The sequence below is a fragment of the Dromiciops gliroides genome, chromosome 3, assembly GCF_019393635.1.
Source record: "Dromiciops gliroides isolate mDroGli1 chromosome 3, mDroGli1.pri, whole genome shotgun sequence".
Taxonomy (NCBI): domain Eukaryota; kingdom Metazoa; phylum Chordata; class Mammalia; order Microbiotheria; family Microbiotheriidae; genus Dromiciops; species Dromiciops gliroides.
The window spans coordinates 78,577,263-78,591,740 of record NC_057863.1 but is presented as its reverse complement, the minus strand read 5'-3'; the positions used below and the strand labels follow the sequence as shown (position 1 = coordinate 78,591,740).

The 14,478-nt window shown below is 36.5% G+C and overlaps 1 protein-coding gene across 1 annotated transcript in view; it reads left to right on the top strand.

Annotated features, from left to right (window-relative positions):
• Nucleotides 1–14,478, top strand: part of CPS1 (carbamoyl-phosphate synthase 1) — a 159,645-nt gene that overhangs the window by 116,427 nt on the left and 28,740 nt on the right. The window contains exons 25-29 of the mRNA XM_043992197.1: nt 1,419–1,600; nt 4,513–4,707; nt 6,762–6,829; nt 8,790–8,865; nt 11,702–11,779. Of these exons, the coding sequence (XP_043848132.1) occupies nt 1,419–1,600; nt 4,513–4,707; nt 6,762–6,829; nt 8,790–8,865; nt 11,702–11,779 (599 nt within the window). The remainder of the gene's footprint in view (nt 1–1,418; nt 1,601–4,512; nt 4,708–6,761; nt 6,830–8,789; nt 8,866–11,701; nt 11,780–14,478) is intronic.

Below are 14,478 nucleotides of genomic sequence, written 5' to 3'. Positions count from 1 at the left end.
GGCATTATAGTAGATTCTGGAGATACAAACACACAAGTGAAACATTTCTTGCCCTCAAGGATCATACATTTTTTTGTAGAAACTCTTAATTCAATACTTTCAAAGACTCTGTGATCTTATCAGTCTAGTTACTTTTAAGTATATGAACAGCAAAGCCTTCTTCCTATACAAACATTTTCATGAACTGCTATGATAAACAAACAAAGCATTATCTTATGTCCAACCCTCTGATGATTCTGTCCCAACTTAATTAAACTGGCTCTTAGACAACATATGTGAAGCAAAATTTCAGATCTATACTTGAGGGCATATATCTCTATATCATCTATTTCTATATCACTATGTCCCTATAGAAAATAGGTATATACACATATTTCTTTATAATCAGCAACTTCAGTACCAGAAGGATCCATAATCTTCTCAGTAAGGATACTCCTCCACTGGTACCAATTATAGTCCCTCCATAGCTTAGGACTCTGAGAATTGCAGGTGCCAAAAAACGTTATCATCTTTTAGCCAAGGTCATAGTGAGTATTACCAAATTTAGTTAGACTGATCCTCAGGCATATTCATCTCTTTCTACAGTATATTTGAAGTCACAGAATAATTCTGGGCCTCTTTTATCACCAGCAACATGAGGATGTGGGTCTAAGTCAGGATTTCTTGAGCTTTTCCCACCCACAACCCCTTTGTACCTGAGAAAGTTTTATATGACCCCAGGTATATTATGTATCTAAAATAGGTATATATAATCTTTTACTGTTGCCAAATTTTTCATGACCCCTACATTCAGTTACTTGACCCCATATGAGGTTGTGACCCACCGTTTAAGAAACTTTGGTCTATGTAACCTCTCAGAGTAATCTTAACTCTAAAATAATATAATCATATTCTTCATATAGTTTCAGCAATTCTTGCGAGTTTGATAGCTCCCTACTTTAGGCTGAGCTTGTTGTCATAGCGTTTTAAAACCCTGCTCACCTCTGCACCATGATGAGATCTTAGTGTAGACATGAGGACCTCAGTGTAGAGTCTTCCATCACATAGAATGTAACCATGAGCAGCTCTCTTTTGTATGTCTTGAAATCTCATAGTAAAGACAAGTAGATTTCTCAGCCTGGACTGACAAATTGTGCATTTTTTCTCAGCTATGATTTTTCTTTTTCTTTTTCTTTTTCTTTTCTTTTCTTTTTTTTTTAGTGAGGCAATTGGGGTTAAGTGACTTGCCCAGGGTCACACAGCTAGTAAGTGTTAAGTGTCTGAGGCCGAATTTGAACTCAGGTACTCCTGACTCCAGGGCTGGTGCTCTATCCACTGCGCCACCTAGCTGCCCCATCAGCTATGATTTTTCAATATTCTTTCTCCTCTCTTGACTACCCCCAACCCACCAATTTTTGTTAATCTCTTTGTCTTTGTAGGAAGCAGTGTGGAGTTTGATTGGTGTGCCGTCTCAAGTATTCGTACACTGCGTCAACTTGGCAAGAAGACAGTGGTGGTGAATTGCAACCCTGAGACAGTGAGCACAGACTTTGATGAATGTGACAAACTCTACTTTGAAGAGCTTTCTCTTGAGAGGATCCTAGACATCTACCAACAGGAGGTAAATAATAATAATTAATAATGATAATAAAGGAGAAAAATGTGTGCTCTCTCATCCATCCATCCATCCATCCATCCATCCATCCATCCATCTAGTTATGTATGTATGTATGTATGTATCTACAGATGTGTTGAACAACTCCCAGAGTTGAGACATGAGGTGGCGAAAAGAAAGGGTCAGCTAATTCTTTTTGTCACTAGAGTAGACCATTCACCTATAATTTAAAATCCACAGGGGGGCAGCTAGGTGGCGCAGTGGGAAAAGCACCAGCCGTGGATTCAGGAGGACCTGAGTTCAAATCCGACCTCAGACACTTGACACTTACTAGCTGTGTGACCCTGGGCAAGTCACTTAACCCCCATTGCCCCGCCCCCCCCCAAAAAAATCCATAGTGCAGATTCATGACTTAGATTATGCTAGCTTTTGCTTCCATTTGCCTGTCACTTTTTTCAGTACATGTTGAATGGACCTTCATTGTTATCTTCATTGTCAGTAACTTAATCATTTGTACTTTAGCATGAATTAATTGCATGAATTGTAAAAGCATTTCCTTACAATAGATGTGATTTTGTGGGAGGTATTAAGAGAATGTGAGTACACTTAGCATCCCAAGTGTGGATGAATATGCACATATATGTATGTTAGATGAAGAGGTATGCCATAAGAGAGGTGTACTGGGGAAAGTATAGGCTGGGTATACCAAAAGATATACTGCTCTAATTCACAATTTTACTTAGGACCAGCCCCCTAAAGGAAAACCTGCCTTCAAATTAATTCACTAATGGGAAAATTTTAAAAGGCCTATATTGTACTTAGAAGGTTCATTTAATAACTCCACTTCTCTTATTATTACTATTGTCTAGAATTTAATTGTATAACATTTTATATAGTCTACTATTACTGAAGTTCAGATTTCATTTTCTATTATTGGATTAAATGATTTAAAATATATATATTTTCAACAAATCTCTCAGTCTTCTCTCTCTTTACCCAACAAAGGACTTATTGCGGTTATAATTGAGATTCTGAACTATTCTAGCTGTTGTAAGTTCAACTTACTTCCATGCTTCCCAAGAGATTTTTCTAGAATAAAATATAGTTGACCTGAGCAGCTTCCATGAAAAAAAAAATTACTCAGCAAATAGTTTGAGTGGTCTGTTTCTTTTTATTCTGAAGATGTATGCAAAATTCTCTCTCTAAGGACCACTAAGGTGCTCTACACAAAATAGATGCATAGTTAATATTTGTTGATTGGAATATACAAGTGTCAAATGTGTGATAATAAAAGTGCTATGTATGGAGAGACAGATACAGAGAGACAGAGAGATCATTGTGGACGTGAGAGATGCAGTAGAGTTAGGACTTGATCTGGTTTTAATGATGAACATGATATAGATGAGAAGTAAGGATTGGGAGATTTTCCTGCAGGGAGTATGACCTTGAGCAAAAGCATGGAGACAATGATGCATATATTGAGGAACGAGTCTGGTAAAGTTGAAAACTGATGTGGAGGATTTCGTAGGAGATAAGGCTGAAGCAGAAGATTGGTGGGTAGATTGTAATGGACCTCGAATGTTAAGTTAAGAAATTTTTACTTTATCGTATAAGTTGGGGGACCCTAGACTGTTGTCCAATGAATGACCTTTTCGTCTTTGTAAAGTTATTATAAGGAGTTCATAAATCCATATCTGTACCAAAAATTTTCATTTTTAACTTTATTTATCTACAGCCAGCATATATCCTTCTGTTAGACTATTATAATACATGTATCTTGTGCATATGTATGCGTATTTCTATTTTTGAAAATATACTTAGATATTTTTCAATTAAATACAATACAAATTTGTTTAAGTGTCAAAACCATTGCAACTTCTTGTCATTTCTGTTCTCAAAAGATAGGTACTAATAGTATTATTTACTAACATGTGGTATGACTACATTTTTCAATGTTGAAAAGAGGTTTTCAGGCTTTGAAAGGTTAGAAAACACTGCTAGATATAAAAATGAGCCATTAATGACCTTTGAACATGGAACATCATGACAATATTAGTCTTTTAGGAAGATTAATTTGGATGTGATTTGGAGAATACAGAGGTTTGAGAGACATGGTACATAGTGACAGAGGAGCAGAATACAGTAATAGTCTATGAAGCACAGACTAGGTTGAGAAAAATAAAGTATATATTGGTGTGATCCTCTAAGGGACAGTGGATAGAGTTCTGAGCCTGTAGTCAAGAACAATCTTTCTGGGGCAGCTAGGTGGCACAGTGGATAGAGCACCGGCCCTGGATTCAGGAGGACCTGAGTTCAAATCCGGCCTCAGATGCTTGACACTTACTAGCTGTGTGACCCTGGGGAAGTCACTTAACCCCAATAGCCTCAAACCTCCCCCCCAAAACAAGAACAATCTGAGTTCCAGCCTCAGACACTTACTAGCTGTGTGACCCTGAACAAGTCACTTAATCCTGTTTTCCTCAGTTTGCTCATTTGCAAAATGAAGTGGAGAAAGAAATGGAAAACCACTTCAGTATCTTTGCTCAGATGGGGTCACAAAGAGTTGGACATGACTGAAATGGCTGAACAACAATAGTAACGATCCCTGCCTCTGAATTGCTCTACCACATCTGTGAATGATACAAATTATATTTATGATTAAATGGCATGTCAGTGTTGTATACATTTTAGGAAATAGTTTCTTGGAGAGCAGACACTAAATATTTAATTTACTTTGTAGAACACTGCACATGTGAGTACTTGCAATTATTTGATGATAGAATAAATGTAAATATCATTATAACTAATTTAGGCATTCCCAGCAAGGAAAATTTAAACAACATTAATTCAAATCAAGAACTGTTGCCCATTCATAATGAAGTTCTCCTAATGACTTGTTTTGTGAACCTCTTCCCCAGGCATGCAATGGCTGTATCATTTCTGTTGGAGGGCAGATTCCAAATAACTTGGCAGTACCACTTTACAAGAATGGAGTCAAGATCATGGGTACTAGCCCTCTACAAATTGATAGGGCTGAGGATCGCTCCATCTTCTCAGCTGTTCTGGATGAGCTGAAGGTGGCTCAGGCACCATGGAAAGCTGTTAATACTTTGGTAAGAAGAAAAATCAATGGGAAATGTCTTTTAAACTTTCTCCTTTCAAGAGAAAGTAGCATGAGGCAAGTGGGATAAACTTTGTAGAGTATCTTCACTTTGTAGAGTATCTTCACTTCATGGTTGCCACCTTTCCAAGTCAGATGATTATACATTAACAAGTTTTCTTTTTAGGATGATGGTATCAAAACGATAACAACAATATGATGACTTTAGGTTTATAAAGTGTACAGTGTCAAATGATACATGTAGGCAAGGCAGTTTGTAAACAAAACATTATATGAAAGTAAGTTATTATTATACAATTCAAGGGATGTTTATTTAGCCCCAACAATGGAAAAAGAAACAGTCTTTGGCCTTAATGAGCTTTCATCCTACCAGGCAGCATTTATTAAACTTTTGAGTGTAAGGGTGGTTTAAATAACATAATTTAAATAAATGATACATTTCAGTCATATAGATATATGAGTTCTACATAAGTAGGTCAAGTATGCTTTCACTGAAGAAATTGCATCTCCTTAAAAGATTAAAGAACATATTATTTTTAAGTATTAAGCATTATGTCTGAGGTCTATGTTGTAAAAGGAGAAATATCAACTTATACCAAACATTTCCCAGAAAAAATGGAAATATGGCGACTTTCAAGTGAATCCCCTGTTCACAGCTTAGTTTACCTGTCTTTGCTGCTGCTTCTATACTAACTGGTCAAGAAGTGCCTTGAAAAGAAAAAGTTAAAAAAGACACATAGCATTCCCCCCCCCCAACTCTTATAGATAGCAAAAAAAAATTTGGAGTGATGAATGTTAGGCTGACACCCCGGTCTGTTGAAGGACAATACTCTTAGGATCTTGTTGACTGACTGGCCAATAGACCTTCCGGAAAACTCAATTTTGCTTAAAATGAGGCATATTTAATGGGGACATTGAATCACATATGCTATCAGGGGAAATTCCTACTTCAGCACAAATACACCAATGCATGAAAAAGTGATGAGTAATAAAAATAGAAATGATAACAACTATAAAAGAATTTAAGAGACAGTTATTTCTGAAAAGAGGCTAGGAGGATAGTTTATCAATTGAAATCTTCCCCTCGCCCAAAAGGGCCAAGTATAAGTTTGCCTCAGAAAGGATGATTATCTACCAAAGAGAGAGATAGAGGGACACAGAGAAGGACATATAAATACAGAGAGAGAGAGAGAGAGAGATAGGAAGAGAGAGGCAGAGAAAGAAAGAGACACAACCAGTGATAGAGACAAAGCTCTTGCTTTCTTCAAACCTTGGGTGGAAGAGCAAAGTGTTCTCAAGGCCTGACAAGAAAAGAGAACAATCTGAGGTTGAACCAAGCTTCTGCTGTATTGTTCAACCAAGATAATGAGAATGAGGTCAAGAGAAAGGAGCCTAGAGCACATTGATCTTGACCTACTAGTTCTACTCAAGTGAGTCAGTTTATATTACTTCTTGTTATAATTCAGGCCTGCTCAGCTCTACCCTCTAGAAGGGTGGAAGCAACACTACTCCTTCTTATATCCCAAATCCAGCCTGTTCTGAAAAATCAAGGGATATCATTCTGGGAAGAAGTCTGTTTTAAACTGAAGCATCTTGCCCTATTCATATCAGAGGTGGGATATTCTGCATTTTTGTCCTTTTTTTTCAAAAAGCTATATGGAAACAGCATCAACTGTTGACTTGCAGACATTGCCAAGCGTGATAGAGAAGACTAGTTCCTCACACAAATGACCAGAGTCCTAATTATACAAATAAATTGGCTATGTGACTTTAGGCAAATCTCTGGCCCTCAGTTTCCTCGTCTGTGAAAAGATAGTGTTATACTGAATATTCTAGAAATTCTCTTGCAATGCCAAGTCCAACACAGAATGAATTAGATTTGACATTTAGAAGTACAAACCAGGGGTTGAGCCCTATTTAGTTTCTAATTGTACTTTTTTTGCATGAATGAATGAGAATCTATTTGGTTATGACGATCAATCAGCATTGTTTCATACTGTGCACTTTTAGCTATTAATAGAAAGCTTTACCATTTCTCTCCTTTAGAAAGAAGCTCTTGAATTTGCAAAGTCTGTGGGTTACCCCTGCTTGCTGAGACCTTCCTATGTCTTGAGGTAATGTATCATTGGTGTGGATTTTGTTTTGCTGTGCACCCTAAAAAGGAAATATCCCAAAGAGCAGCTACAGAGAGTAGAAAACAGAGTGAGAACTCAGTGTGTTCTATGAAGCATGCTAAAGCCCTGAAGCTTAATTAATTGTATATTTGTGGGGTACCTCCTAAATCATCTCAGGCAGGTCGAGGGCCCACATTCTGTCTGGGAAAAGATAACATGAAGCAATTGGGGGGTTTCTGGATCTCACATTATTACTCAGAGTTTGTCCTTGCCATGCTGAGGGAGGAAAGTTTTACACTAGGGAATAGGGAAAGCAAAAAAACCCCAACAATATAGGAAATTTCTCTTGGTAGCATCTGTTTTCCAAACATCAGACATGACAGCAAATCTTTGCCTGTTGTCAGCCTGGTCTTAGGGTGCCTTTTGTTTGAAATGATGAATTTTCCAAGCTCTAATTAAAAAAAAAAAGCAATGAAAAGGGGGAGGAGAGGAAGATCTTTTATAGTTAAACTTTGAAAGTTGGTTGGTTCACCATTGTAGAAGTTGTGAATTATCGCTTGCTTCAGATGTTAACACTTGTAAAGAACTACTTCAGTGAACATTGGATAAGAGAAACACAATTTGCTGCGCACAATTTGCAAGTGTAAATGGAATCTTAGACGGGGTCCTTTAAAAATAATGAAAAATTTCAAATGAGGTGGAAAATATATTTTTATTTAAATGAGATTTTCTATAAACTATAGTTTCATAATACTACCCCTTTGAGGTATTATTTGAAGTAACTTCAAGACTTTAAAAAAATCTTATGGTTATAGAACACACAGAATAGAAAAGAATCTTTGCTCTTATTTTTTGGGGAGGGGGTGGGACATGTTTTCTTCATCTTTTATTATGTAATCATAGCACATAAATATAATTTCTATTGATATGCCTATCTTGTGAGGAGTGTGGTATTTAGACATAGCAAAGGCTGATGGTTTCTTATCTGTCCTTCTGTCTACAATTTATTCCCAGCACACTCAGTTTTTGTTTGCTTCACTTTCTTACAGAGCTAATAGTGTTATTTTTATGACCTATCCTCCCACCCCCCATATGACCACCTGAAGGTTTATCCAGTAAACACGAATAAATGACAGCACTTTGTGCAGAAATCTGGAATAAGTTGGGAAAGTAGCCAGAGGAAAGGAAGTTGAAAGACCCTTTTGCTGTTTTTTTTTTTTAAGAAGCAGAAAGTAAAGCTGACTTCTTGTGTTCATTTTTCCTTTCCTCTCTCATCTTTTCTCCCCTGTCTTTTCTTCAGATTCATTTTTTTCTATTACAAACACAAAACCTCACAAAACCCTCTGACTTTAGAGTAAATTCCTCATTTTCAGATAGTAGTCTTTCAGATACCCCCAAGGAAGGACACTTGAACAAATCCCAGTCAAATACCGTATATTTAAAAATTTTGTCAAAAGGTCCAATTTTGCCTTAGCAACACTGTTTACATTATTATGGTGACTGATAGTTCTAAAGAGGTAATAAAGTGACCCCGTGTGTTGGTGGCAAATATACCCATGCACCCTTGGAATAAATCCGAGGCCAGTGGTGAACTCTGATGAAGCCAAGTTAGGGGTATAAGAAGCTCCTGCCACATAAAGTAGATATACTCTGCCCTTTAAAGAACCGAATCAGAGAGGGCTGCTTTGGGGGAAGTATGCCATAGAGCCATGGTCCTTGTCTTTTTGTTCTTCAGTAGGGTCTTTTTTCCTCTTAGTATTTTACTGAGGTGGATTGTCTCAGCGAATAAGTAGAATAATGACTCACCTTAGAGACAAGAACAGTCTTTTGCAGCCCAGGCTGGAACAAGAGATTGAAACTACAGAGGTTGCTTCTAAATGTTCTGAGAATCAAAGTGGTCCTGTCTTGCATGGCTTCTGAAACCATAAAAGAAACTGATCTTTTTTTTTTTTTCTCACAGTGGGTCTGCCATGAATGTAGTATTCTCTGAGGATGAGATGAAGAAATTTCTAGCAGAGGCAACTAGAGTCTCACAGGTATCATCTTTTATCTCTTTCCCACCCTCTAGCTAATTATCCGTTCCCCCCCCCTTTCCCCCTTGCTTTTTCTCAATATAATTTTGGTAGGCAAATTTATTCTGGTCATTAGCCTCCTCTGTGTACAAATGAGATGACTGATCCACAGGCAATTATGGTTGGATTCTTGTAGTCCTCTTAGGGTAGGTGGCTGAAATTTAACACATAAAGAATCAAAACTGATATTTACCTATTTGCAGCTCTAGGCATATGGCTGGTCAAGATTTCTTGACCTGCTTATGGATTAAATGACAAATAATGGTGTCACTGGGGCTTCTTGCATTGAGCCATCTCAATCATGGTACTCAATAAAAAGTTTAAGTTTCTATGGTTTTTAATTTAATGTAATTAATTTATTAATTTAATTTAAACCTGGCTGGACACTTTTGCTTTTGTCAGCAGTGTGGATTTATACTAAATGCCCTCACTCAGCTTATTGATTTTTTTTCTCTTTTGATGCTTTCCTCCATTTGTAAATTAATAAAGTTTTGTACCATTTTCTGGTAACTCAACTGCTTTCCTCTGCAGCCTGCTTGTTTTTCTTTTTCCCACTGGTATTACCTTGGTGCTATCCGCTTAAGATTTACCCAGTGGGGTTATTGATCTGTAGACCTTGTACTGTAGAAGATGAAAGTAGTGTTTTCCTTTTAAATGCTTTCAAAAGCTAGTTGGGGTAAAAAAAAATTCACAGGGAAGAGTTTGATGTTAGGTGAATGAAATTTGGAGGGAGCTGAAGAGTGAAATCACAGCATTTCAAAGTAGAATGAAGAGTGTAAACGGTTTCCATACAAATGAAGGCAGACATGTCTCCTATACAGTGGTTATTCTCTTCATTGAACTTTCTGGTGATGGAGATTGTAGGTGTTTGAGGAAAGGGAAGGAATATAAAATAAAATAAACACTCTGGGTTTTCAATCAGGATCTGATTAGAAGTCTGGTAACTGATAGGTAGAATTTATCCACAAGGGTCAGCTTTAGAAAATCCAGTTTGGGGAAAGAGAAGGTCCATTCTTTCTATCACCTTAAGTTCATTTTACCCCAAGTTCTTATAATGTTCCATGTTTCAAGAGAAAAGAATGATATAGATAAACCTTTTATTTCCAAACTCTCCTCAACTAATCATATTTACATATCCTTCATCTCTCTGAGAACATTAGATTTCATTGGACCTCTGTACTGAAGGACCCAAACTTGCAGCCTTTTATTTACCATACATTGAGACTACATGAGCTCTCTGTGGGACTGACACGTCATATTGTTATAGTCGAGAATCCATGTGCCATAGTCCTCCTTGCTCAAGGCTTATACTCAAAGTACTCAAGGATCTCTGACCCTCACCTCAGTTTAACTAGCCTTGAGAACAGATCTCTTATCTGTCATTAAGGCCACTTCAAATGTTCATTCTAGTGGTTGGTGAGTTTTTTCCTATTTCAGAATAATGTCCACACCATCAAAAGTAAACTTATTTTTCCAGACTGATTTCATGAGTACAAGACAGAGTAGGCATGGTTAAATAGTTTATTTAAAAAATAGATCTGAAGTTGAAGAAATTAGAAATGTTTATCCTGATATGAAATGATGTATTGTAAAATGAGCAGGACCAAGAGAACATTGTGCACAGAGACAGCAATATTGTTTGATGAAGAACTGTGAATGATTTGACTAATCTCCACAATACAATGATCCAAGACAATCCCAAAAGACTATTGATGAAACATATGATGCACCTCTAAAGAAAGAACTGATATTGATGGAACAGACTGAAGCGTGCTATTTTTCACTTTCTTTCATTACTTTTTCTTTTAATCAAGTGTTCTTGTATAAAATGACAAATACGGTAATGTTTTACATAATCATACATGTATAAGCCATATCTGATTTTTTTGCCACCTCAGGAAGGGGGGAAGGGAGGGAGACAAAGAGGAATAAAAGTTAGAACCCCAAACTATACATAAAAATGTTATTTTTTTAAAAAGATAAGACTTTGGAGAAACATGATAGTTTTCTTCTAGTATTTGAAGGGCTGTCATGTGGAAAAGCGATTTAGCTTCTTTTTTTTTTTCCTGGGCAATGACCCAGGGTCACACAGCTAGTTAAGTGTCAAGTGTCTGAGGCCGGATTTGAACTCAGGTCCTCTTGAATCCAGGGCCAGTGCTTTATCTACTGTGCCACCTAGCTGCCCCAATTTACCTTCTTTTTGACCCTAGATGGCAGCACTTAGAACAAATGGTTAGAAGTTATAAAGACAGGAGATTTAGACTACATTTATAGAAAAAATATCTTAAGAGTTAGAGATATTCAAAAGTAGAATGGGCAACCTTGGGAGATAATAAGGGTCTCAAGTAAAGACTGGATAACCATATGTTGAAGTCATTAAAAAAAAAAAAAAGATTCTGTTCAGGCTGAATTAGATGGTTTCTGAGGTCTCTTCCCACACTAAGATTCTGTGTTTGGAAAACACACAGAACCTGAACCAAGAACAGTGGGCTACACAATGAGATTTTGATGAACATAGAAGCTGAAAAGTTTTCCATATAAAAATATGTAATGGGTTTTTTTTCAGATTTTATATGTAATGTTAGAATTGTTTTTAGTTCACCAATCACTAGAAATTAAAGAAAGGTCTCTAACCTATCTACCCTTAAATGTTCTTGTTCTTGCAGTAGACATTTATTATGAAGTGTCTAGAATTAAGTATTAATCTCCCAACTGGCATTCACAAAAGCTACATCACTTACCTGGTACTCTATGTTGTTTCAACCACAGGATTTCATTTTCTGTTTTGTTTTGGTGATAGGAACATCCAGTCGTGTTGACAAAATTTGTTCAGGGGGCTCGAGAAGTGGAAATGGATGCTGTTGGCAAAGATGGAAGAGTAAGAACCTAAGCCCTCTCTCCTACATTCCTGCCCTCACCCTCCTACTTTTTGTTTGTTTGTTTGTTTGTTTGTTTTTGCAGGGCAATGAGGGTTGAGTGAGTTGCCCAGGGTCACACAGCTAGTTAAGTGTCAACTGTCTGAGGCTGGATTTGAACTCAGGTCCTCCTGAATCCAAGGCCAGTGCTTTATCCACTGTGCCACTTAGCTGCCCCGATCGTCCTACTTTTTAACCTCAAAATTCTGAAACCTTCCAAACATTAGAATTCATGGATAGATTTAGAAAAACAATTTTTTTTTAAACAGTGGGAAAGTAGTTTAGTACAATTAAAATGCTAATTAATTGTCATTTCAGCTGATGTCACATATTTCCCATTTTTCTTACCTGTTAGAAATTCCTTTGAAAAATTTCAGAATTAATTATCATCCTGTTGTTAGAGTTCCTTTAAAATAGATTCTCCTTCATTTTCTTTTTCTGTAGTTTTCCTTTCATATTTCAATGGAGGCTGTAAATATACCCAGCAGCTCTGATGTTTACAATTGAAACCGATGCTTTTTTTCCCCCCTCTCTCCAGCTTTCTCTTATCTTTCCTTTGATTGGGTTAGTAAAGGCAAAGAATGGGTATGATAGAGTGGATAAAGATAATGACATAAAAATTACCCCATCATATTAGATCTTTGTTTGCTCAAGTTTGTTGCTAGTTATAATTCTACCTTTAAAGGAAATTGAGAATTCTGTAGAATGCACTTATTCATTTTAGAGTTCTAAAAAATAGGGTATATTGTTTCATCTGAGAAAATAAAAACACATTTGGAGGTCAGATCATTTTATTTCCATTTAGGAATCCCTTTTACAGTATCCTTAACTGGTGACCAGCCTGCCTCTGTTTAAACATTTCCAGTGATGAAGAGCTTGCTGTCTCATAGGACTCCCCATTCAAATTTTGAAGAACTATAATTATTTTAAAATCCATTCCTGCATTAAACTGAAATCTTTCCCCCTGTTATTTCTACCCATTAGTTCCATTTCTGCCCTTTGATCCTACATGGAGCAAATTCAATCTTGCTTCCATATGATGCCCTTTCAAATATTTGAACACTACTGTGAAGTACTTGCCTTATCCTCTTTTTCTTTTTTTCTAGGCTAAACATGGCCAGTTGCTTAATCTGTTCCCTGTGTGTCATGGTTTCTAGGCCCTTCATCATCTTTACTAATCTTTATTTGCTCTAGTGTATCTTCATCCTCTTAAAATTTGTCACAAAGAATCTCACACTAAATTCTGTATGTGGTTTTACCAACTCATACACACTAAGACTCTGATCTCCCTCATTATGGATACCACCATAATACGACTAGCACACTCCAAAATTACATTAGCTTTATTGGAAAGTCTATTATATTGTTGCCTTTTGAGGTTGTTATCAACTAAACCTTCACCATCTCTTTTCTTGTGAAATCTGTTCACAATTTACAATTATATGGTACTTAAAGATTTACAAGTTGATTTTTCTTACAAAAATCTGTGAAGTGCAGAATTGTAAGTATTATAGTATTTTTATGGATGAAGAAATTGAGGTTAAGAGAAATGAGGCACTTGCCAGAGATCAGAAGTGAATATTGATGTCAGGATTTAAGACCTGGACTTTTCTGACTTCAAGTGTAGCACCCATTCCAGCAGAACATCATTCTTCTGTTAAGCCAAATCTCCCTTATCCTGAACTGTCCCATTTGATTTCTGGAACTAAAATGCATGACATTTGATTAAATTTCATTTTTGTCAGTTCTAGTTCATTGTTCTAGCTTTGTCAAATTTTTCCTCCAGTCCTATAGAGATATTTCCCTATCTTTTCTAGCCATCAATCATTCCCTCTGGGTCTATACAGATCCAGAGCCAGTTGGAACTGGATTCAAGTTCAATCTTTGATATTTACTGGTTGTGTAACCTAGGGCAACTCACTTATTCTCTAAGAACTCTAAGCAGATTTTTTAGGACTATAAGTTGAAGAGAAGAAGGTGACCTGCATTGAAAGAGATAGCAAAATGAGATTTTCATCAGATGTCCAAATCATTTAAAATGCCCCTTTCATTACTCTACTTTTGCTTCTGTGTCATAGTAGTTTTCTTTATTAGTAAAATAACATTCTAATCTTCTGTCTGGCTACTCAAATTTCCACAATATTATCGCTTCTTTTTCTCTTTCATTATCATCCAAGTGTTATTTCTTTCCTCACATTTGTGATGGCAATAAATATTCTTTATTAACAAAATGGGGAACTTTTCTACGTCATTTATTTCATTTCTTTCTTTTGAATGTGGAATATGTGAAATATAGCATTTCATCTTTTCATCATAACTCTTATCCCCACAAATTTTACCATTACATTGCCAATACATAGCTAGTAACTGTAACAAGGGTAGGACTTGATTCTAGGTCTTCCTGACATCTTTGTCTTGGACCACATCATACTGCCTCTCAGTTAAAAAGAAAAAAAAAAGCCACCACCTATAAAACATAATCCAATTGTTCAACACTTTCTTCTAGCCACCTTTTCATTACTTTTCCTCTTTTTCCTTTTGAAGTAAGTACTTTTACTGAATGAATGTTTGAAAGTACTTGCCTCCAAGTCTTTTTTTTTTTTTAGTGAGGCAGTTGGGGTTAAGTGACTTGCCCAGGGTCACACAGCTAGTAAATGTTAAG